This window comes from Molothrus ater, chromosome 1 (genome assembly GCF_012460135.2).
Source record: "Molothrus ater isolate BHLD 08-10-18 breed brown headed cowbird chromosome 1, BPBGC_Mater_1.1, whole genome shotgun sequence".
NCBI classification, from domain to species: Eukaryota; Metazoa; Chordata; class Aves; order Passeriformes; family Icteridae; genus Molothrus; species Molothrus ater.
The window spans coordinates 67,755,207-67,777,179 of record NC_050478.2 but is presented as its reverse complement, the minus strand read 5'-3'; the positions used below and the strand labels follow the sequence as shown (position 1 = coordinate 67,777,179).

General features: G+C 43.1%; 1 protein-coding gene across 1 annotated transcript in view; it reads right to left on the bottom strand.

Moving 5' to 3' along the window:
- Nucleotides 1-12,908, bottom strand: part of F13A1 (coagulation factor XIII A chain) — a 60,216-nt gene extending 47,308 nt beyond the window's left edge. The window contains exons 1-3 of the mRNA XM_036379067.1: nucleotides 12,333-12,908; nucleotides 10,856-11,009; nucleotides 5,119-5,307 (exon numbers count right to left, since the gene is read on the bottom strand). Of these exons, the coding sequence (XP_036234960.1) occupies nucleotides 5,119-5,307; nucleotides 10,856-11,009; nucleotides 12,333-12,335 (346 nt within the window). The 5' untranslated portion in view covers nucleotides 12,336-12,908. The remainder of the gene's footprint in view (nucleotides 1-5,118; nucleotides 5,308-10,855; nucleotides 11,010-12,332) is intronic.
- Between the last annotated feature and the right edge of the window lie 9,065 nt (nucleotides 12,909-21,973).

Here is a 21,973-nt window from a genome sequence, read left to right as displayed (position 1 = left end):
TAGCTTCTTTGATGTGTTTATAACTATCCCCCTGGAACTGGCTTGGGAAGACTGTGGAAAAAGGAGCAGTAAGTCTCTCCTCTGATCTCAGGGCAGAAGCCAATGATTTATAGAAGCCTGAGGAGAGCATATGGACGGGTGGGTGGGTATCCACACATGCACACGTGTGGAAAGGTGAGAGTAGCCTGGGGGACTGGAATTTACGGCCCTTCCAGAAGTGCGTCAATGAATAAAACGTTCATAATAACATTTAGGGCTAGACCAATATATATGGATTTATGAAGCCATTTAAGGAAAACACAAATAGACAGCAATTTATGAGGATGTGGGGAAATACATCATTAGAGTCAGGATGCACCATATAAACTCATCAACCCCTCAAGGATTTACAGCCACGTACTGGAAACTACTACTAAAAGCAAGATTGAAGGCTGTATAAGCCCATCTCATCATTCATCTGCTTTTCAGAGAAATCCCTGCCAGTGCAGCAGTGCCAGTGGAAACTTTGCAGCACCCACACCAAACTGGCTGTCCCAGGCTAAGCCTTGCATTATGGAAAATTAAGAGGAACACAAAATATCCCCATCACCACAAAGGTAGGAGTCAGGATGGATCAAGATGGGTGAGGATGTCCTTTGGCTCTTCTGGGTTCACTAAGGCTCCAAAAAACTGGAATTAATCCCACTGTGGGGAGCTAGATGTAAGCACAGCATCTGCACTTCTCTTGCGGCTTTTTCAACACAATCCCAGACCAATAAAACAAGTTTCACCCAAGTGGTGATGCTCACCTTTCCTCTTGTAAAAGCCAGAAAGTAGACAGAAATGAAGGAAATATGTGGTGACAGAGCAGCTCTCAAACCATAGGTACTGTGGCAGGGCTGACGTTCAGCACAAGAACTGGAATTACATCTAATTAATCTTTATAAGTGGATATTTTTCCATGTGGATTTTTTGGCACATTCATTGTGTTCCATACTTTGGCAGGCAACTATGGTCCTAATTTAATAAAGGATTATGTGCAAAACTGAATTACAATAATTCACATGTTAGCATTTCAGTCAATTTCACCAGGGATGACTCTACAGAAAACAGTCTGTTAAAGCAAGAATGACTTCAGTCATAAGGAGCTATCATAGAAGAATGTCTGTAAAAGTGACTTCCAAGAGATTGGGGTGAACTATTTATATATTCCCATATATATACATACATATACACAAATATATATATATTTACACACACACATATATATATTTATTTATACAATTTAACCCCTGAATTCTGTGAAAATGGCATTTAAATGGATAAAGAAGGATTGTAATTAAAGATCGTTCTCTGAGCGTTCCAGATCTTGTTTCACATGACAGAAGAAGTATTTGTTTCAGGTACCCTTGATTCATTATCAATTAGAAGGATTAAGCAGTCTCTACTTGCTTTACTTGCTTCATTAATCATCTTTTTAATGATGCAAAAGAAGAAAAAATAGGAGTGAAAAAAAAAAAGAGAAAGGAAAGAAAATTTTAGGGAATAACGGAAATAGAATAGTTCTGTGCACACCCACAGGACGAATCCATTACAATTGTCACATTTTTCAGGATCAAAATTAGTCTTTAATGGATAAAAATTCTGTGATGGATTAATGTCAACTTGGGGAACTTTCTCAGAGCTGGGAATTAATGACTTCTGAATAGCTTTGTAGACACGGTTGTACAAACTGCCTCCACTGCAGGCACAGCCCTGCAAAAGGAGACTTCAAGTTTTCCCAGCTCCAATTGAATTCCCTGGGAGTCAAGGCCAGCCATCCCTATAGAGTAACTTTGTACCTTACGAGAATAGAACCTTGAACCACTCAAAATATTCTGCAGTTCAGGGTAGCCTGGTCCACATTGTTTGGGGAAACATCCACACTCTGGAGATACTCAAAACCTGCTCTTAGGGAAAGACCCAGAGATGCTGGAGAAGCTGGACCTGCTTTGACCTGCTAGAGATGAGACCTCCAGAGGCCCCTCCAATCGAGGCTATTCTATTCAACAGTTCTGCTGTACCATTTGAAATCTACTGTTCAGGCACACAGAGTGCTCCTTGCAAAGGTCATCTTACAACAGCCTGCCAATATTTCTGTGTGTCCATCACTTTAATCTCCTAAGCTCAGCACATTCCTAGGAAGTATAATCCTTTCAGAACAAAAAGTTTCGGTGAGCTCAAGCTGCCTCTGCTGCACGGCTGTTTTCTGAGCCACTCCCTAGGGATAGCTTCTGCTTGACAGTACCAAAGGGCAGGATTCAGCTTCCCTCCCTTTGGTGCTCTTAAAGCCAGAGTCTAGTCTATGAGAGAGAGTCAAGAGAGGAAGAAAAAAAAATCCAGAAGAGAGTTCATCCCACTTTAAGACAGCAGGGTTAAACTCTGCTTGGAGGTGCCTGCCTCTCTCCCTTGCTCACAGGCAGCCTGGGCAAGAGCTTTTTGTCTGGGTTCTGCTGTTCAGGCAGTATGAGAGGTGAGAGCCAGCTCTTCAGGAAGATAAACTGAAAAAAAATGGATGAAAATGGCCACAGCTCCCTCTGACAAAAGGTTTGAGAGCACAGCACTGAGACATTCAGCAGCCAGTTGTCTTTCCTAAGTAAGAGAAATTTCCTTTCTCTTCTCAGCATTAAACATTGGACTCGATACTAAAAGGAGAAGTGGCAAGAGTCAGGCATATAATTTCTGAATTTTCCTTCTCTGCTGTGGACTGTGTTTGTTTTGCTTCCTGTTGCTAGCCTCTGAGAACAAATATACTGCATTTTCACCACATGTTCACAAAGAGAAACATTTGCAGAGTGCTGAGTGTTGACTAGTTCCCAGAAGAGGAGCTTGAACACCACCCAGTTGAATCTCTGTGAGTTTAAGTCCTCGCAACATGAGGGCAGTTGTGCTCACAGAAGCAAAGAAAAAACAGGGGAGGGCAATAGCATTGAACCCTATCTTGTATCTGCAGCCAGTTGTAAGCCACCACGCATAGACACCCATCCCATGTCACAGGAAGGACAGCAACAGTGAAGAAGAGGGAGGGGAATTCCACCACACACACAGGGCTAGCTCCAAAGGAATAATTCAGAGCTGTGTTTATTGCAGAGACTCCCCTGGCTCAGGCCGTATTAACCCCATTCCTACCATGGCTGTAGATGAGAGTATTTTTATCCATACTTAGAGATTCAAGCTACAAACCATGGATGGATGTGTTAGGAAAGAGCAAAAAAAAAGAAGTGAATGTGTTCTCTTAAGTGGATTGTGCAATGTCAAAAGAAGTGTTAATTTTCTTCTTCCAATATAGAATATCTGATTAAAACAAATGCAAGCTGCACAGAGTGCAATAAAAACCAAATGTTCCATTTTCCACGTCTTCTTGATACAGCTGTTTGTTTTAAACATACAAAGATTAAGGGAACAATCTTGAATTTAATTAAATCCCAAAAGAACTAATGATATTTATGCATATTAAATTTTTAAAGGCACTTGTGGCTGTTCAGCCAATCATTCACTGGACTGTCATAACATGCCTCCCAACCCTAATTTAAATTAGAAAGAAGAGAGCCATGGAAAAAAAATGTGCAACCAGTAACATTTTCACTGCACATATGTTTAAGAGATAAACGCCCATCTAGCTTTAGAAGGCAACAAATCTAATAAATGGCCATATCATCATAATTCAATGATGGAAAAGACTCAGCATTACAAATTTCAGATCTGCATCTCACAAGAAAGTAAATTAAACATCAATTATAACCTACTTTAAAGGCTTTATAAGGGAAACATTGATGTCTTAGCACAAAAACCCCCAGATTAATCTAGATGAAGCTGGGTATTTCCCAGAGTTGTGTAGTAGGGACCAGAATTTGGTGGGTCTATTTTTGGAGCACAGCAGGAAACCCTTTAGCTTCTCTCCTTTTCTAGTCAGGTCATGCCTTTCTCTAGTTCCATGCCTTCAGTGAGTCAACAGATAGCTTAGGACCTGGGTCTCTGATGAAGACTTCTTAGTGAGAGGAAAAAAGCTCTCTTTCTCTTTCAGCAATAAATCAAGAAAGTCTCTGATATCAGCCTAAGTGTCTCAGCACTGGTGAAGCCACACCTCAAATCCTGTGCTCAGTTCTGGAACACTCACTGCAACAAAGACATTGAGGTGCTGGAGCGTGTCCAGCAGAAGAGCAACAGAGCTGGGGAAGGATCTGGAGCACAAGTCCAATGAGGAGTGGCTGAGAGAGCTGGGGGTGTTTAGCCTGCAGAAAAGGAGGATCAGAGGAGACCTTATCACTCTCTACACTGCCTGAAAGGAGGCTGTAGCAAGGAGGGGGCTGGTCCCTTCTCACAGGTGACAAGCAATAGAGCAAGAGGAAATAGTCTCAAGTTGTACCAGGGGAGGTTTAGATTGCATATTGGGAAAAATCTCTTCACTGAAAGGGTAGCCATGCATTGGAACAGGCTGCCCAGGGAAGTGGTGGAATAACCACCCCTGCTTAGGTACATAGTTTGGTGGTAAACATGGCAGTGCTAGGCTAACATGTAGACTCAATCGTCTTAGAGGTCTTTTATAACCTTAGTGATTCTATTTTTCTGTTTCTGGTCCAAAATCACAGTCACTGAACTCTGTCTCTTGTTACTAAGTTACTTGTAAATGCAGGCTGAAAAGTTGCAAGATTCTTCCACCCAGGGATTCTTCTTCCCCTCTTTATGCAATCAATATTTTGCTATCTCAGTTCATGCACTCACCTCTCCTGCCTCAAACAACAGACTCTCTTCCCTACGTCTCCTAAACACTAACAAAAGAGGTTTCCTGTTCCACCTACCTTTCAGCGTTGCCATACAGCATTAACCAGATATAAGTTTGAAAGCTCAAAAAAGTACAGCTTCTTATGAAACAGAAACCCCCAGATTTTTCCCCTTCTTCTCTCACATGAAATTTTGCTGATTTTCTCAAGAAAGGATTCAAACCCTGTTTAGAAGAACACTTCCTTGCCTATGGCTAAGCCTGTTTTTATGGTTTATCAATCATAACAGGAAAACACCCAGCGATTCATTTCTGCTGTTTTCCTGTTTATGAGAGACTATTGCTTTGCTGATAGGACACAGCCTTTGCCAGGCACTTACCCATCAAAAACTCCAGCCAGAATTGGTCTGACTGTGGCTGGTAGGGTCGGTTGAAATCAATCTGGATTTGGAAAGCCTGTCCCCGACGCACTATCAGCTTGGGGTTGTAGTACTTATCAGTGTGGTGCTCCTGCTTGTTGATCTCCTGAGGCTCCTTGAACATATAAATATCCACAACACGCAGGTAATCTGCAGAGACACGTAAATGAGCAGAGGGGGAAGGAGTCAGTGTGCTGAAACATCAGTATTGGTATCAATGTTGTTAGAGGCCCCGTCCTCCCCTTCTCCAGGGAGGGAACACCATGCAACAGGAACATGCTGGATCTGTCTGGGTTTACATGCTCCTGGCTGAGAAGAGGCTTATAGGCAGACACCTCTCTGTCCACCTGCCATTTTCACAGAGGCCAAAAGGCTTATAGTGCATGTTGAGAGCAACCACAGGAAGAGCAGATTGCTAGCTGTTGGAAGCTGAATGGCCCCAAGGAGAGTCTGGACCCATCTTTCCATTGGCACTGGCTTTCTGCAAGTCTGGGCCTTGCTGTCACAAGTTTAGCAGAGCAATCAGTGGGACTTCGATTACTGGGGCTTCGTGTCTCCCTTCTTGCAACCCCTCATTTGTAAAATGCAAATTCACAGGGGCTTTGTGACACTTAAATACCTTGTTTGCAAAATGCTACCAATGCTGAGAGCTGAAGAGCCTGAGAGGCAGTTAATGATCTTGTATTCAGCTGAGAGCTTGGATTGCCTATATTAGATAAGGTTTGGGTGTACTGCATGTGTCTTGTCTCAGCTTCTCAGTACACCTCCACTGCTATTAGTGTCTTCTTATGAAAACTAAATATAACATTACAGCATATAATTACAGCATAGAGTTACAGGCAAGCAGCAGTAGGTATCTATAACACACACAGGCAAAGCTTTGCTCCCTTCAGATTCAGGCTGTATAAATGGTTATAGCAAGCTATAAGTAGTTTGTTCAGCAAATGACCAGTGTGGGGTGGCACTGGGATAGCCACAGGCACTCACACTCACCATAAGCTACATGACTGTACCACACCACAAATCTGCAATTGGAGTCTTCTCACACTATGAGAAACCACATGAAAATGAACTGGACATTGTTCTTTCGCCTGCATGCTAGGGACATAATCATGAAACCTCTGCCAGGAGGAGCAGGACCATTACTACTCACCACCAGGAGAGAGATAGCAGAGTAAAGCTAGATTTGCAGCTCTCAGCTTGTCTTTCCAGGTGCTGACAGTTAGAAACAAGCTAATTCCTTCATTTTATACTTAGAGTGGCAGAGCCAAACTCATGCTCTGGCAAAAAGAGCTGCACATTTACAGCAGCTGGTGGAGCTGTGTGTATTTATGATGGTGGCTAATTTGGCTTTCTACGAAGCCCACTGTGGGCAAGAATGATGTGCTCAGTAAATGAGTCGGACATTTAAGTCATAGAAGGCTGAATGTGGCCCCTTTCACAGAAGCTCAGCACAATTGTTTAATTTGTCAGTTCTGGACAGGCAGCAGAGCTCTGCAGGCAGCACCCTCCCTGGATCAGAAGCATGGTGAGTGTGGTCCTTCTCCAGCTCCAGCCTGGGCTCTGGGCAACAGCTAATGAGAGACAGGGGAGTAATGGCAATGGGAGTAGGTCCCACTCCTGCTTGCATCATCCCTCAGATCCCTATCCATGTCCTATAGGAAACAGAAGCAAAATAATATGCCTGAGGACACAGCATGATAAGGAACCTTTCATGGAAAAGCTCTGCATAACTGAACCCAAAACCATCTGCGTCCTGCTAACCCTCATCTGCAAAAAGGCTAGAATACTCTGTTCAATCCTGAGTCAGGTTTAGAGTCCCATGACAATGTTATTGTTATTCTCTGCTCAATTCATCAGGCTTCTGGAGTAACTTCTGTAAAAATCCAGTGCTGATTTTAGCACTGGCTGAGGTTACAGAGATGTCTGTATAAAACATTTTTGCCCAGAAATCATTCCCATTGCCCCTATGTGAAGTAGGGCATGTCTTCACCTCCTTCCTTGCAAAACTTACCAATGCTCTTTCAAAAATGCTGACAAAACTCACAATTTAATTACATGAGGCAGGAATTTTTCTGTACAGAGGTAAAGCAGGGACAGGGGAGAATCTCTCCCCTTATATCTTTCAAACCCATTTGGGCCAAAAGCACTACATTTAAAAGCTGTGTATTTTGGGGTTCTGTGAATATCAACTGGCTTAGCTTCTCCCTCATTCCAAGGAGGCACAAAAACAGAGCTGAGGGTTTGTTTTGTTTTCATCTGCTGTTTTGCAATAAAACAGGAGATGGGGGCAATAGTGACCCCACCCTTCCTCTGCATGTTAGCCCCTTCAAGGAACTGCAAAGCTAAGCCACCCTGGGCTTTCAGTCCAGCATTTGCTTCATTTTATCACAGGACTTTACACAGGTCCTGTCAGAACACAGCCATCCACATCTGCAAAAAACACATTTCATTTTTGGCTCAGTGTTAAAATGTACATGTAGCTTGCCAGATGAAGATAACCTATGGCTGAGCCGCTGCTAATTACAGTAATGGTAATTATGAAGAGCAAAACATGAGCAGGGTAATGGGATGTGCTAAGACCAGCACCAGAGTGTGATCCAAAGGAAAGCTCCAGGCGATGCCAAGCTGTGAGGGACAGGTGGCAAGTCGAGACCTCCCTTGAAGTCAGGTCCACTGGAGGGTTTGCCTGTAGCCTGGTCTGTTGTGCAGTTTGCTGCATGAGAGGCAACAGTGTGATGCCTTCTTAAAGCCTGTGTAATGTTAAGCTTGCAGGGCAATAAATGAGCACAAAGTTGAGCAGTTTTTCAAATAAAAAGAATAGCCTCTAAACATCAGGTTTCCTTAGAAAACCAGAGAGGAAGGGCTTTGAATTACTACAAAAAATGGCGTGAATTTCCAAAGGAAGTGCCCATCACTCCGCTAGCGGGGGAAGCACAAATGCCTGGCGACTCACCGGGCTCTGCAAGGGTGAGCGGGATGACAGGGCTGTGTCCTCCCACCGAGCCCGCTCACGACACGTTGTGGTGAGATGAGCTGGCCGGGACGAGCCGGGGGGAGGACACGGCACAGATATGTTCACGGAGCCACAGGCTTCCCGCTGAAGTGCTCCGTCCTCATCATGAGCATCTCCTGCCGCAGCTCCAGCAGCAGGCAGCGCACTGACCGCGCTGGGGACGCAGCCGGCGCCTCGCTCGCCCCGGCTGTGATTCAGCGCAGTCGAAGTGGGTGTCAGCAGAGAGCTAGGCAAGCACAGGGTCTTACCTCATCCGAGAGTAGTAGCTAAAATAGGTCAAGTGAATCACACCCTAAAAATGCCTGTTTCTCTCTGTTGGCTGTCAAGGGAAACGAGGGTGACTAGCTCAGCTGTAGACTCCTACACTGCACAGATCAAGGGCAGAATTCTGTTAAATTTAGGCATCTAAATGATGTGAGCCTGGTATGTAACAACTTATGGCCAGCTGATGGCTGGTTGCTGCAGCCAGCGGAGCTGAAAGAAGGATACAGATCACCATGGAACTGACATCCATTGACTCTCCGGACAGCCTGTGCCCTCACCTCCACTCACCGGATGGCTCTGTGTTGACTACAATCTGACACAGGTGAAGACACAGGTGTTTAGATGTTTATATCAGGTGTCCAAAGGCTAGAAAACACCTCCATTGTTACAGCACAGATAAAAGCATTTGCATGCTTTTTTCCAGTGTGTTATGGCAACGAAATCTGGAAACCACCACAGAAAAATCTGGACAGCCCAGAAGTGTAGGGGCGTGGAGGAGAAAAGGAAGGTGTCAGAAAATGTCTCTGCCAGGATGTGCTCCCAGCTCTAGGGCCTCACAGCACAGTGCTGCTCCTGCTCTGCCCATGGACAACCATTTTATCCCCCAAGCACAACACTGAGAGTTCTCTGGGGCAAGCTCCGCTCCTGAATGTCAGGTCGAGCTCCATGGGGCAAGAAACCTTTAACATGCTCTGATAGGTGACTTAAGCACCCTGCCCCAAACAGTATGTCCAGAGACCATGCTTGTATCAGCTGGTGCCACAGGCTTAGATCACAGCTGATGTGCACCAAAACAGAAACACTGCTGTAGTCCCTTCAGGGACCCTTCAGGTCACCCCTTTCATATTTTGGCTACAAACATTGGAGAGAATTGCACAGCAGAGGTGATCCAGCTTTACAAAGAGTTCTGCTGCAACACACAGATTTATTTTTCAGCCATACCAGTCCCATAGCCAGGTTTACCCAATGGCCACAAACTCTTGCTTTGGACAAGAGATAGTCTTCTCAACAACAGCATCACCCTAAGGACATGTTGGGGTCCTCCCTCAACTCACTTGACCCGACATTCCTAAGTTTTCACTGCATTTCTGAAAAGCAGGAGGCTGCCACCCACATGCACCACTCTTCATTTACAGCCTGATGTGAAGCACATCAAAAAGCAAATAGGAATCTTTCTCTTGGTACTGGTGGGCTTTAGCTACAGGCTGCATTCCTTCTATGGTATCCCACAGTAATACATCTCCAGTTTCTGTGAGAGTGTTGGGTTTGAAAGAGTGTCTAGCTGGGACCTGCACTGCATTGCATTTGACAATTTAAACACATACATTTGCCCCAGAGCTACAGTGTTGTCAGAATAGGTTCAAGCAAAATTTCTGCAGTCTTAACAAGCCAGTTGGTTTGCTCAGGCATTTTTTAAAAATAAATGCTTCGAAAAGAAATGTGTGTGTATTAAGATGGGGGTGGGGAGGGGAGTGTGGTTAAGGCACATGATTAGGATTACAGAAATAATGCTTTGCAACTTGTCACTTAAAATCTCTTTGCCTGTTTCCCAATGTGTGAAATTCAGTAATTAATTCTTGTCCACATTTATTAAGCACTCCTTCAACTCTGGATGAAAAGTCCCCTATGAGTATTAAGTAGTATTACATCCAGCTACCCTGAGCTGCCACATTCAACAACTTCTGCTGTTCAATTCAAATAGGCAAAAAATTTAACATAATTTCATTAATGAGACATTCAGAACCTAATCCTGTTTTCTTTTAAACCAGATCTTACATATTTTTTTATTTCTGGTTGACTCCAAAGAGCCGACACTGGGAACATACTTTGATTTGTCTATTCTATATCATGATATTGTTTTGTTTCCCCAGCCAAATGATTGAAACATTCTTCACAGGAGAATAAAAAATCATATGGGTATACCTTCTAGTCTCATGTTATTTTTTGTGAGTGACCTGAACATATATAGTGAAAGTTTTCCCTGCCAGACAACATTTTTCAGCAGCTTCACAGGCAGCTTAAGGCCATATAAATGGAACAGGCCGTTAAGAGAACAGACTCCTTCTGGCCCTACACTCCAATGCTGCCACAGCCATGCCTGCAGCCAGTAGGTTCTTAAGTGATTCTGTGATTGTGATCAAACTGGAAAAAACCCATTCTTGCCTTTTTTTAACCAGTCCCACAGTTCAAGCTGATAAGTGGTCACCCAGCTTCTTTACTCCTCACTTTCCATACCCATAACCCATGCTAACACTTCCATACACACTGGTGGTTTCAGTAAGTTTTCCCATGAACAGCAAGAAAAACTGTCTGAATTGGAAATATGTAAGGAAAAAGTAGTTTGGGTTTAGTTCACAGACCTGTGCTAAGAGTATGGAAGATGTAAAAAAAGATTTACAGCTTAATTGTACACTGTACCTCTGGGATTAAATCCTCTAGGTACCAATCCAAAAGCTTCCATCTCAGGAACCTCATTTTCTTCATCATTGGAGTAGTTTGGTGGGATGGCTCTTCTCCCATTCAAAGGAAGTTTATTCTCCTCGTTGGTGCTCGTTGTTTCAGACATCCTGTGCTAAAAAAAGTTGTAATAGCATGAAAGAAAGAGCTCAAGGAAAAAGCAAACATGAGCTAGCATGGCACGTGCAAGATGGGAGAAGCCAAAAGCAATGTGGGGTGCCAGTGAGCTACACATTTTTAGACTTACATAAATAAAACCTGAGAGGCAGAAAACATCAGTCTAATGATAAGTACAGCTCTCTAAGGATTGGAAGGCATTTTATGTTCATCAAAACACATGAATAAGAGAAGAAGGAGGGGGCGGGAGGAGAGGGAAGTCTAACACAGAAGTATTTGTCTAGAAGCAGGGCACTAAAAACATTAGGAAGTTTCAGGTAAAAGAACTAGAAAATCTTTCACTCTCTCATTCCTCCATAAAAGCATTATTGAATCCAAAATAGCAAATTATATTTTCAGAAAGTGCATCACACACTACCTCTCCCTAGTAAAAATGACATTATAAGGCATACTGCAATCAAGCCAAATATTACAGCCTGCAACAGCCTGTGGATAAGGGGAGAACTGTATTTTTGTCCCTATGCACACAGACACCCAGTATCTACAGGGCTAACTCCTGCACCCAGACAATCTACTTTTGAGAAAAAGAGGAGGAGGGGGGAAGAGAGAGGGGGATAAAGGGGAAAAAAGGAAAAGAAAAAAGCACTTATCCACTTATTTCTTTCCCATTAATGTCCTTAAGGGAAATCTTAGATGTAGGCTGATCAGAGACTTCTTTTTGAGCTACTGAAAACTGCTTTCACATCTATTTCAGTGTAAGCATGTAGCAGTGAAAAAGCCATGCAGCCCTTCTAAGAAAATATTAATGACTGAGAAGAAAACTTCTTCCCTAAGCCCCTGAAAACAGCAATTTAAAACGTAGCAAATATTTAATAGAAGTAAGCTCTAAAAGGAAGTTTTTTCAGTTATCAAGGGTACCTTCTTTTCAGATAGTCTTTTTTTCCCTTCTCCCTTGCAGAATTTCTGCAGTGCAATAGAAGCAGGGAAAATGTTGGGGGCTTTTAAGTAATCTCTGTATATCCTCCTCCTTCCTGTTGCAATAGGACAATGCTGAAAGGGTTGCCAAGCCCTCCCAGCGCCACCTCGGAGGATCTGCCACCACAGCTGGCATGTCTTTTCTTTCTCCCTCCACTCCCTGCCTTTCTTACCCCAACTCTGCTCACCAGGAGCATTTCAGGGTGTTTGTGCTAAGGAAACAACATGGCCATGGAAGTTTCTGTTCTTTTTGAGATCAAATAGGAGTACTTCTGGCACAAGAGCATATGAAATAGGAGACTGGAGGGGATTTTCTGAAGCACACAGTTCAAGAAGCCATGCTTACCATGTCACCAGTCTTTGGTGGTGTCTCTGCCTCAGGGAGCCTGTGATGCAGCACCTTCCAGGTGCTGGCTTTCAGGAGTCTTCCCAAGCAGACACAGTGATGGTTCCCCTGCTAGGTCCTCACAGCAGTCCTTTCAGAGGACTGCAGGACACATGAACTGGAGAGCTCATTGGCAGCCCAGCTTTTTCTAGAGACCTTGTGCTGTCCAGGACAATGAAGGTGTTTTGCACCACACAGCTATATTTGGGTCAAATGACCTTCAGCTCTTGTCCATGATGAAATGTGCATCACCTGACAGGTCTGGGGCTGCACCTTGTGGGAGCTTTTTAGCTTCATGTCAACTTTCTTCCGTTTCATCAAGCTTTAAGACAACTGGAGACTCTGTGACACCTTCTGTCAGACATAAGTCAACAGGCCAGCAGAGTTACATGGAGAAAAAGCCATGCACAGGGAAGAATTCAGGCCTTGTGTTCTGCCAGCTGCTCCTGTTTGGCAGTAGAGGTAGAAACCACCTACTGAGAACATGCATGGGCAGTGGAGAGCCCCTCTTGCACACATGGCACCCACCAAGGGCATTCACTTGCCTCTGCATCTGCAGGGCAGATGAAGAAACAAGGAGACACAGTGAAGACAACTCTACTGTCTTTCAGGCAGCTACGACTTCCAGCCCCACAGCACCAGAGAATTCTCAAACCTCCAATGGCTAAACACCACTGAAATCAAGCCAGGGGGCAGAAAAGGAGAGAATACCTCTCGTGGGAAGCAGCAAGTAAATCATCTGGAAGACAGGACTCCTCTCCTACCTCCCTGGGGATTTCCCAGCCACAGCAAGGTAGTTCCACAGAGGTCAGGTCACATGCAGAGTGTGGGTCAGAGATCCGAGCTGGGCACCTGGGAGCAGCATGACTGCACCAGTAGGTGGGATAAGGAGCTTGCTAGGCTGGCTGCCAAGGCACAGCATGGGGCTGAAGCAGTTTTGGGGGCAGCCTGGTTACCTGCACACAAGTATTGCACTGTGCTTTCTCACAGCTGAAGGGTAGAAGACTGCTGAACACCGTTTGGCTCGTAGCACAGAAAGCCACCTGGCTGGAGGACTCCCCTTCCCCTGTCCTGCTTCCCCAGGAGTGCAAGCACCCTGAGGGGACAGATCTGATCCTATCACACACATCCTGAGCTGTAATTGCCATTGACTTGCTTTTACACAGATGGGCCCCGTGGTAACCATCTGGAGGGCAAGCAGCACCCCTGCACCCCTGGCACTGGGGAACACAATGAGCTTTCTGGGGGAGGAGGCTGGTTGCCAATTTTCTTTTCTTGCCTTTTTTTTTCTTTTTTTTCCCCCCTTGCCTCCACATTTCTCTGTGATGTGTTGTGCTTTGTGCCTCTCTCTCCCACTTCCAGCCAGCACTTCAGTTCCCAAAATTACAGCTGCTGTGATGATGTTACAAAAACTGATATAAATATTGCCTCGGTGCCATGCCTGCTGGAGGCCTGCAACACAAACAAGAAACACCGTCTCCCGAGGAAGTCATGTGCTTCCCCAAGTGGCTGTGGTGCTGTCAGAGCCAGGAGGAAAACTTTCCGTCAGAGCCAGGGCTGGAGCAAGCGGCTGCAGCAGAGCGGCTCCCTGCACTCCAGCCACCGCGCCTGAGCAGGCAGCGCTTGCAGATGTCTCTCCCTGCCCAGGCATGTCACCCTGGGGCTTTCAGCAGGAGCCACTGACCACGCACAAAGTGGGGAGGCCAAAATTTTTGGTGGCAGCGGCAGGAGTGGGACTTTGCATCCAGGGAGAGTAATGCTTTGCAGGCTGTGATTTATTTATTTTGTGGGGAGAGATGTAAATTCGTGCTTATGACAGCTCCAGATGGCAGGTATTTTCTCATTACCTTGACTTCTTAGCATTTGCTATCCCTTGCCTATTAGACTGCACTGGCCTTAATTTCACTTCCATGGTTCCGACCTACTGACGTCAGGGCTGATGCAGGAGGGGGTATGGAAAACACAAAGCCTTGATTTTCCTGTAGGGCTTTATGTTTAATGAATGATGCACTGGGATGACCGCTGGAAGAGTGCTCACTTCTGCACAGCACCCTGTGGGGAACTGTGAGCCCAAATCCATTTCTCAGAGCAGCCTTCAGATGCTCGTGGCCTTTGCCAAAGACCTTTGCAGCCACAGGCACCCTTCCCACAGTAGTAGACTTTGGATGATGGACAGCCCTTCCTCTCCAACCCCACAGAAAAGCCCTTAAATGGCTGCAAAGCTTGCACCATAAAGGGTTATCTAAAATGTACTTTCCTGTTGTTGCCAGAGCCAGAGTTGTTCTGTTCCAAGTCCTCCCATGCCAGACAAGAGTTTGTGGGGGGAAAAAAACACACAAGTCAGTAAAGCTTTACAGCCAGAGGAGAGGGTGTGCCAAGATCTGTCACAGGCAAACAGATCAACCAGGTGCTCACATAAAGGGGTTGCTGTGCTGTGTGCCAGTGACTAGATGGGAGGGATGTTTTGCCTGCTGTAGCTACACCAAGCACTCCTCGGGAGCAGCTGAGCATTGTAAAGCTTTCCAACAGGATGGTTTCATTTCTTCTTCTTTTTTTAAAATAGCACTCCCATGCCATTTGCAGCATAGATGGATGTACGGATACACTGGAACATTATACTACAGCATGTGCACCAGAGTACTTGCCAGGACATCACCCTCAAGAAACCAGACTCTCAACTCTGGCCTTCTATACATAATAACACAACTGTGCCTCTCTCTTGTCATCTCACAGCTTTACGTAGGAACCTGTGCTCTTCCTTAGATGATCAAGTCTTGTCTTCCCCCTTCCTCTGCATCAGTACTTGTCTCCCAGGAATTCACATTCCTCTTCCTGTGATGCTCTGCCTCACTAAGGCTGCAGGCAGAGTAGAGCAGATCCTAGAAGAAAAAAACCCAAAATAATAAAAATGTTATTTTTAAACAGAAGGGAATCTCAGAAATCTTCATTTGGTATTTTTGTTTGCATATTTTGCTTTGGATTTTTTAAAAAAACAAATCCAGTTATAATATCTGTCTGTGTGTAACAGCAGCCCTGGTTACCACACACAGAGGAATATATTTTAAGTTAATGCTGAAAACTCAGAAGGCCCAACTCTGAAACATGGTATGTGTACACATGTCTGTATGTGCAAAAAAGGGGCAGAGGCAGAGATAAAAAGGCAGCTCTTCAGATGGTAGAACATTTGGAAGGGGATATAAGGCCAGTGTTCAAAAGATATTGTTGAAAATGTTTGTGTTGCAGGAAAAAAAATACCATAGATGTATATATTCATACACATATTCTGTTAGAAAAACACGGCTTAGGAAATTTTACTCTTTGGAAAATTGTTCCAAACTGAAAGCCTAAATTCAAACTGTAGATCTTTACAAGCATCTACATCTGTGCTGGCCATCTTAGGCTCCCTTTATCCTCCGCACAGATCTAGTCTAGGCAGTGATTCATCTCCTCCTACAGCAGACATGTAAATAGGTCAGATGAATCATGGCCTAGAAGTGCCTGCTCCCTGTATTGACTGCAAAGGGAGCTTGGGGTGATGGGTTTTGCCATATGTGTCTACACTGCTGATGTCTGCAGTGAGGGCAGATATATCCAACGCTAGGTACAGAAACAGAAAAACATTTTATTTTGGTTTTGAGGCCTGACTTTCAAGTGCTAAATTATTCTTTACTTTTATGGAAATATTGCTGCAAGTCACTATCAGTGATACATAGTGTATCATTCAATACATTTTTTTTTCTATCAGAATATGTGTCTGCCACTGCCAATTATATATGTATTTCTTACAGTAAGTGTCAGATTACAGTAAAGCACATACAAGCTTGGGAAAACACATACATCTTTTTATACTCATTTGTGAAGCTGTTCTGTTTCTTCAAACAGAAATATAACCATACCATGTAGTAACTTCAGCAAAATTAATATAATATAATATAATATAATAATAATTATTATTATTATGAACATGGAATCCAGGTTCCCACTGCTATTCTTATTCACATCTAAATCCAAAGAATTCTGTTGTTTGATTCTAGAAACTGCCCTAGTTTCTTACAGGAAGAGTAAGAGAGGAGCCAAGCAAGGGCAGAGGGGGTTGTCATAAGGGTCAACATTCACAGTCTCCAACTAAATTTTTGTTTTGCTGTAGTTGAGGCCTTATAAGATGAAAGAACATCTCTCAAAAATGGGATTAGACAACCTCTCTGCTGGCCAGCTGACCCAGAAGCTGATAGGGACACAAAGACTGTGAACCTCAGATATTTATTTCAACCCCAAAAGAAAAGGGCAGGACATCCAAGCAAAGCCATAACTACCCAGAGACTTAAGCAGGAAAGGCCATTTTAGATGAAACATTCATCTGAATAAAATTCACCACAGGTGCCATATGCCTTGACCACAGAAAGTTTTCTCTCTAAAGCAATTGTTTCAGTCTTCTTAAGCCCACTTATCCAAATAAGCCTTGGGCTTGGGGATCAACCTTACCTGATCTATCAGGCAATGAGGCTGAGATAAGAGATTGTAACTTGAAGAGCAGGGGAAACAGAGAGGAACAGAATATGATTCCCATTCATAGCCTGTTTCCAGATTATCTACTACCTTTTGGACAACCACTGTATCTAGACACAGGCAGACCAAGCAATATATTCAGTCTGGTAAGACTTTGTCTATCATACTTGTTATATACTCACAGAGCTGCTTGAATCTTTCCCAGAGTCTTCTTATAGTGAAGGCTGATTCCACAATACTGAAATTTTTTCAAGAAAATGACAACTGATTATGGCAATATAGTTAGCAAGAAGTTACCAAAACACACTTAGCTATAATTTGAAAATTTTAGCTTTTAAGTTTAAAGCCAGGCTGCAGTCCTCAGCTAGTGGGATGTCCATGGCAGAACAGGCTTGGAGGTAACATTAAAGTTCCTGCAAAGACCCAGCTTGACTTTAGGTAGCTGCAGCTTAGTTCTGCACCCTGGCTGGCTGCTGCAGAGCTGCAGCCCTCAGCTCCAGAGAGGCTCGGTTATCATGTACAGCATCAGATGAAAATGGTGGTGCTGTGCCCAAACTACCATGGCTCCTGGAAAGTATGAACTCACCTTGGATACATCAAAGGCAGAACCAACAAGCCAAGGAAAACCCAAACCACCTACAAGCAGAAGTAAAGGGTCTGTGCCCTGCATTTCTGAAGCACTTGCAGCAAAGACCTGGTACAAGACACTTGAGATGTCCCTACCTAAATCCAGTTGGACTGAGCGGAGTTTAGTAGGTCCAGGTCTACTTTGTGCACAGATGAGTGTCCTTGTTTTACTGCTCAGCTGAGAAGCATTTTCACAGAACATTGCATCTCAGCCAAGAAGCTAGACCAGACCACAGCTCCTTCCCGTATCCAGGGGATGGTAATACACAGCCCAGGCAATCCCTGCATGCTTAGTTAACAGTTGCTTCTAATTAATTAAGTAACATATGTGGACATGCAATATTTCAATCTTAATGTCTCAAATAATTTCAACATTACTGACACACAATGTTTTAAGTACACTCAATTACAAGATTTCTGGAATTAAAGATCTCCTAAATTTCAATAAAAGATAAAACTTCCTGTTCCAGTTCAGAACAAAAATACATTTTTAAAATGCCTGAATGTCTTGTAGAACAGCTTTTCTTCGTAATACAAACACAGATGTAGCAAGTAGGCCAAACACAACAAAACACTTAAGCACATCTTAACTTCAGTCGTGTAATTCCATCTTCAGGCATGTGCCTAAACTCTGTAATGGGCTCCACTCAACCAAACCAAGGCTGTACAATATCTGTTTGTACAGAAACACTTAAGCTGCCTGTTGATGTAGCATTTCTGCAACATGAAGTTACAGTTTAACGTGTTCCTACTGCAATTGCTTTTTGACTATTTCAAAGATGGTTGCCAGAGAGGGGTGTTGATTCATTTTTCAGTCTCAAGACTGACCTTATCTCTGTGCAAATGAGCTGAGTAATTGTTTATTCAAGGAAATGTGCAATCTTTTGAGAAATGGGTTCAAATGTGGATTGTAAAACATTGCAACTAGTTGGTTTGTTAATGGCGGATGTTCTAGAGGGAAAAGGGAAATCGAAAGGATGAATCATTTCCAGATGAAGTTCAAAAGCAATTCAAAATTCATTTCATAATCACAGATGTGTGCCAAATAAATCCATCCAGGACAAGCTGCAGGCTTTGATTTTTTGTGAAGTCTGCAAGTTCTTTCCTTTGCTATTCCCACTATAATGTTTGGAGTGTGGCTAAAAATAATAAATAAATAAAAAAGTTAGAAGAAATTATTGCCTTCTAAATGCTCCATATACCTGTCTCTTTCTACAGTGTTGTGCTGCATCCACAAAATTACTGTCAATGTGCACAGTGGAATACAAATACTTTTCCCTTTGGGCTTGTAGTGAGCTCATGGTTGGAATAAAGATAAAAGTCAGAGCAGCTGGGAGTGCATCACAACTGCAACTCCAGCATGCACCCACAGCAAGGTCCCTGGCCCCTCAGCTGAAGTGAAAACCCTATGTTACAAAGAACAGGCATGCACAGTTTTCTGTTACGTGTCCAGACTCTCTATAAATCCTGTCAGGGCTGGTAAAGTCCGAGGTAAAATCTATGGTCAACAGGTGCTCTCTCCTTTTGTAGCTTATCCATCCTCTCACACAATTCTACCTCTGGCGGTGTGCCCCTAACAGATCAACCCTACAGAGTTTTAGTTATGCTCTTTAGGCTGTGAGCCTGCAAGAAGGCATGTAAGGACAAAACTCTGCAGGCAGATATCTTGTCCTTGGTCTCTCTCTGGTCTCTGGACCATCCCTCTCTCAGCTGTAATCGTCACAGACTTTTACAGCTACCATAGGAATGGTATGATCTTTCACTCTTTTCCTTTCCACCCCTTTTCTTCAACAGTCTTGTACTGCTTTTGATTTGCTTTCAAAACATCAATGGTTGGTTGCTGGGGGAGCATTTACTGCTTCACTAATAGATTGGAAACTCATCCAGAAAGCAGCAGTGCAAACAAAACAGGAATTGATGTATCTTTTATATTAAATGATCATTTTTTCAGAAAGACCCTTGGAATTCAGAATCTTCAGACTTGTAAAATGTTATAGGTTGTTCAACTGATACAAAAAGAAAGGGCTCACTGGCTCTTGTTGAGATGTCTTCACCCAAGTGCATTGTTTGCCTGGGATTCCTCCTGAGGGTCTGTAGTTCCTGTAACTTGCACAAATAATTCCTTAGAGATGTGCATGAAACACAGCATAAAAAGCATGTGAGGAAACTATAAGAAAAGTGGTGTTAAAGTTAGGTTGACTAAGTAGCCAATAGATTTTCCAGTAAGAGCATAAACATACTACAAAGGCATCCATTGGAATACATAGGTGGAAATGAGTTCTTTTAGAGTCCTGTCCCTTAAAATGGTTCATGTCACCATCTTGCAGTCTGCTTTCCCACCCCTCCCTTGCAAGTCAGACAGATAATCAATGAACAATAAGAAAATCATAACACCATAGGAGTTTCTAGTAAAGGATAACAAGAATCAAGTAACTTGAACAAATGGGTTTAGAATGACCAATAAGCTGAATTTCTTTGCATTATACCACAATAAATTTTTACCAAGATCATGCATTCACTAAAGGCAAAGTTGATTTGTGGACTTCTGAAGGAAAAAGTTGGGACAAGTAAGCAAATTTTTCAATTTTTCCCATTGGTAGGGACAATGTCTTACTAATATTTCTGGACCTGCTGACAGTCAGTCCTCAAATGTTGAACCTCTAGCTTACTGACATTACATTTTCTGTTGCATTCAATGGCAAATATAATTTCTTGTGCCTGTTACTTGAAAAACCATTAAGATCTCTTTTAAAAATGTATCTCAAAATAAAATACTTGATTTATGGGTTTAAAAATTATGAAAACCCTTGGAATGTGTAGAGAGGCCAGTGTTGCAAGTGTTATCTAACGAACGTGATTCTAAGGTCATGTTTATTCTCACAAATACCACAGCTTTTCACAAAGGCAACAGAAATATGCATGTAAAGCTTCAGCAGTAACGCAAATTATGATCTAAACTCACTGTAGCCATGATATCTTTTAGAATGAACTCCTTTCAGAACTCCTCATCTTCACAGCTCTGAAGGCTGCAAACATTACACCTTTTCATGACTTTAACCATACCAAAAAAAGAAGTGCCATCTCACTGTAATAATGCTGTCTTAATTATGTACAATACTTAGCACTAGTTTTACACCAGATGAGTCATAGTAGAAGCTTGTACTTTACTGTTTGACTAAATCCCACAGCAGTTACAAGTCCCTGCAGTGAGTGCTTACCAGCTTGTGCTTAGCTCTTTGCTCAGACCATGTCTGCTGAATCCTTTGGGGAAGGTTGGTTTGAAGGGTGCTGCACTAGGATGAGCAGACACTGTGGTTGGAAATAGGTCTCGGAGTCAGTGAGAACATGCCAGAGAAATGTCTTCAAAGCTGCTCAGGTGTCTCTGCTTCTCCAGTCATGTCCATTTTAGTTAACTGGGATTCTAAAAATGATAGACCTAGGTTTCATTCCTTTCTTTTTAAAAGTAGTTTATCTTCTGAGTAGAAAGGTGTTAATTTTTGTCATTTTGTGCTGTTTGTTGTAACAATTAAGATGATGCCAAACAGACAATTGAAATGCAGTTATCTATGGAATCCCTCTTCACTTACCTTACACCATCTACTCTTTTACTGCTAAAAATAATCCCATAGAAGCAGATACCTATCATTTCATGAAAAATTGTTACCACTGGGGTTTTCAACAAGACAGCATGATCTGCTGGGCACTTCTTAATTTGTGCAGATTTTTCCTCCTTCCTGAGTTTTGGGGCTTGATGAGATCAGTGAAATTTCCTGGTAGGCACAGGATCTTTTCTCAGGTCCTCTTAAATGCTGATGCCTTGGAGAATACTGGCTACTCTCAAGTCAGATGTTACTTTGACAGTTCAGCTTTCTTCATCTGAAACATATGAATAATACTCCTTTTGGGCCTTCATAAATGGTGCTGGAAACTTCAAAGGAAAAACACTCTTAGATAGATTTAAAACAAAAAAAAAAGTTAAAGAGCAGATGGACTTGTAGCTGAATATACTGCAGTCTTCATTCACAGTCAGCAGGAGAGGTAGGTTCCAGCCTCTTTGAATCTCTGTTTGGAAGACCATGTAGGAAATTTAATGTCAGACATTGTGAAAAATTGGTCCCATCTGCTTCCCCTCCTTCACCCAACAGATACACAGAGTGCCTAAGTACCTGGCTATCACAGATCACTGGGATCACTGCTGAAGCCTCTCTCTCTGCAAATGACAAATATTCTACTCATTAAACACCCCTGTAATGAATTCCCTGCTATGGCAACTTCCAAGAGACTCTTGATTAATTGGAAGAAGCAAAATATTTCATGCTGAAGTAACAGCTGGTTATGGTACTCACCAGCATCAGCTGATAGTCTAAAGATATAACACTGTTCACCAGGAAGCTTTCACTCCTGCACATTATTTAAATAGAAGTTGCTTTTTTGCAAACTCAGTACCTCTAAACTGAAGTCTATTACAT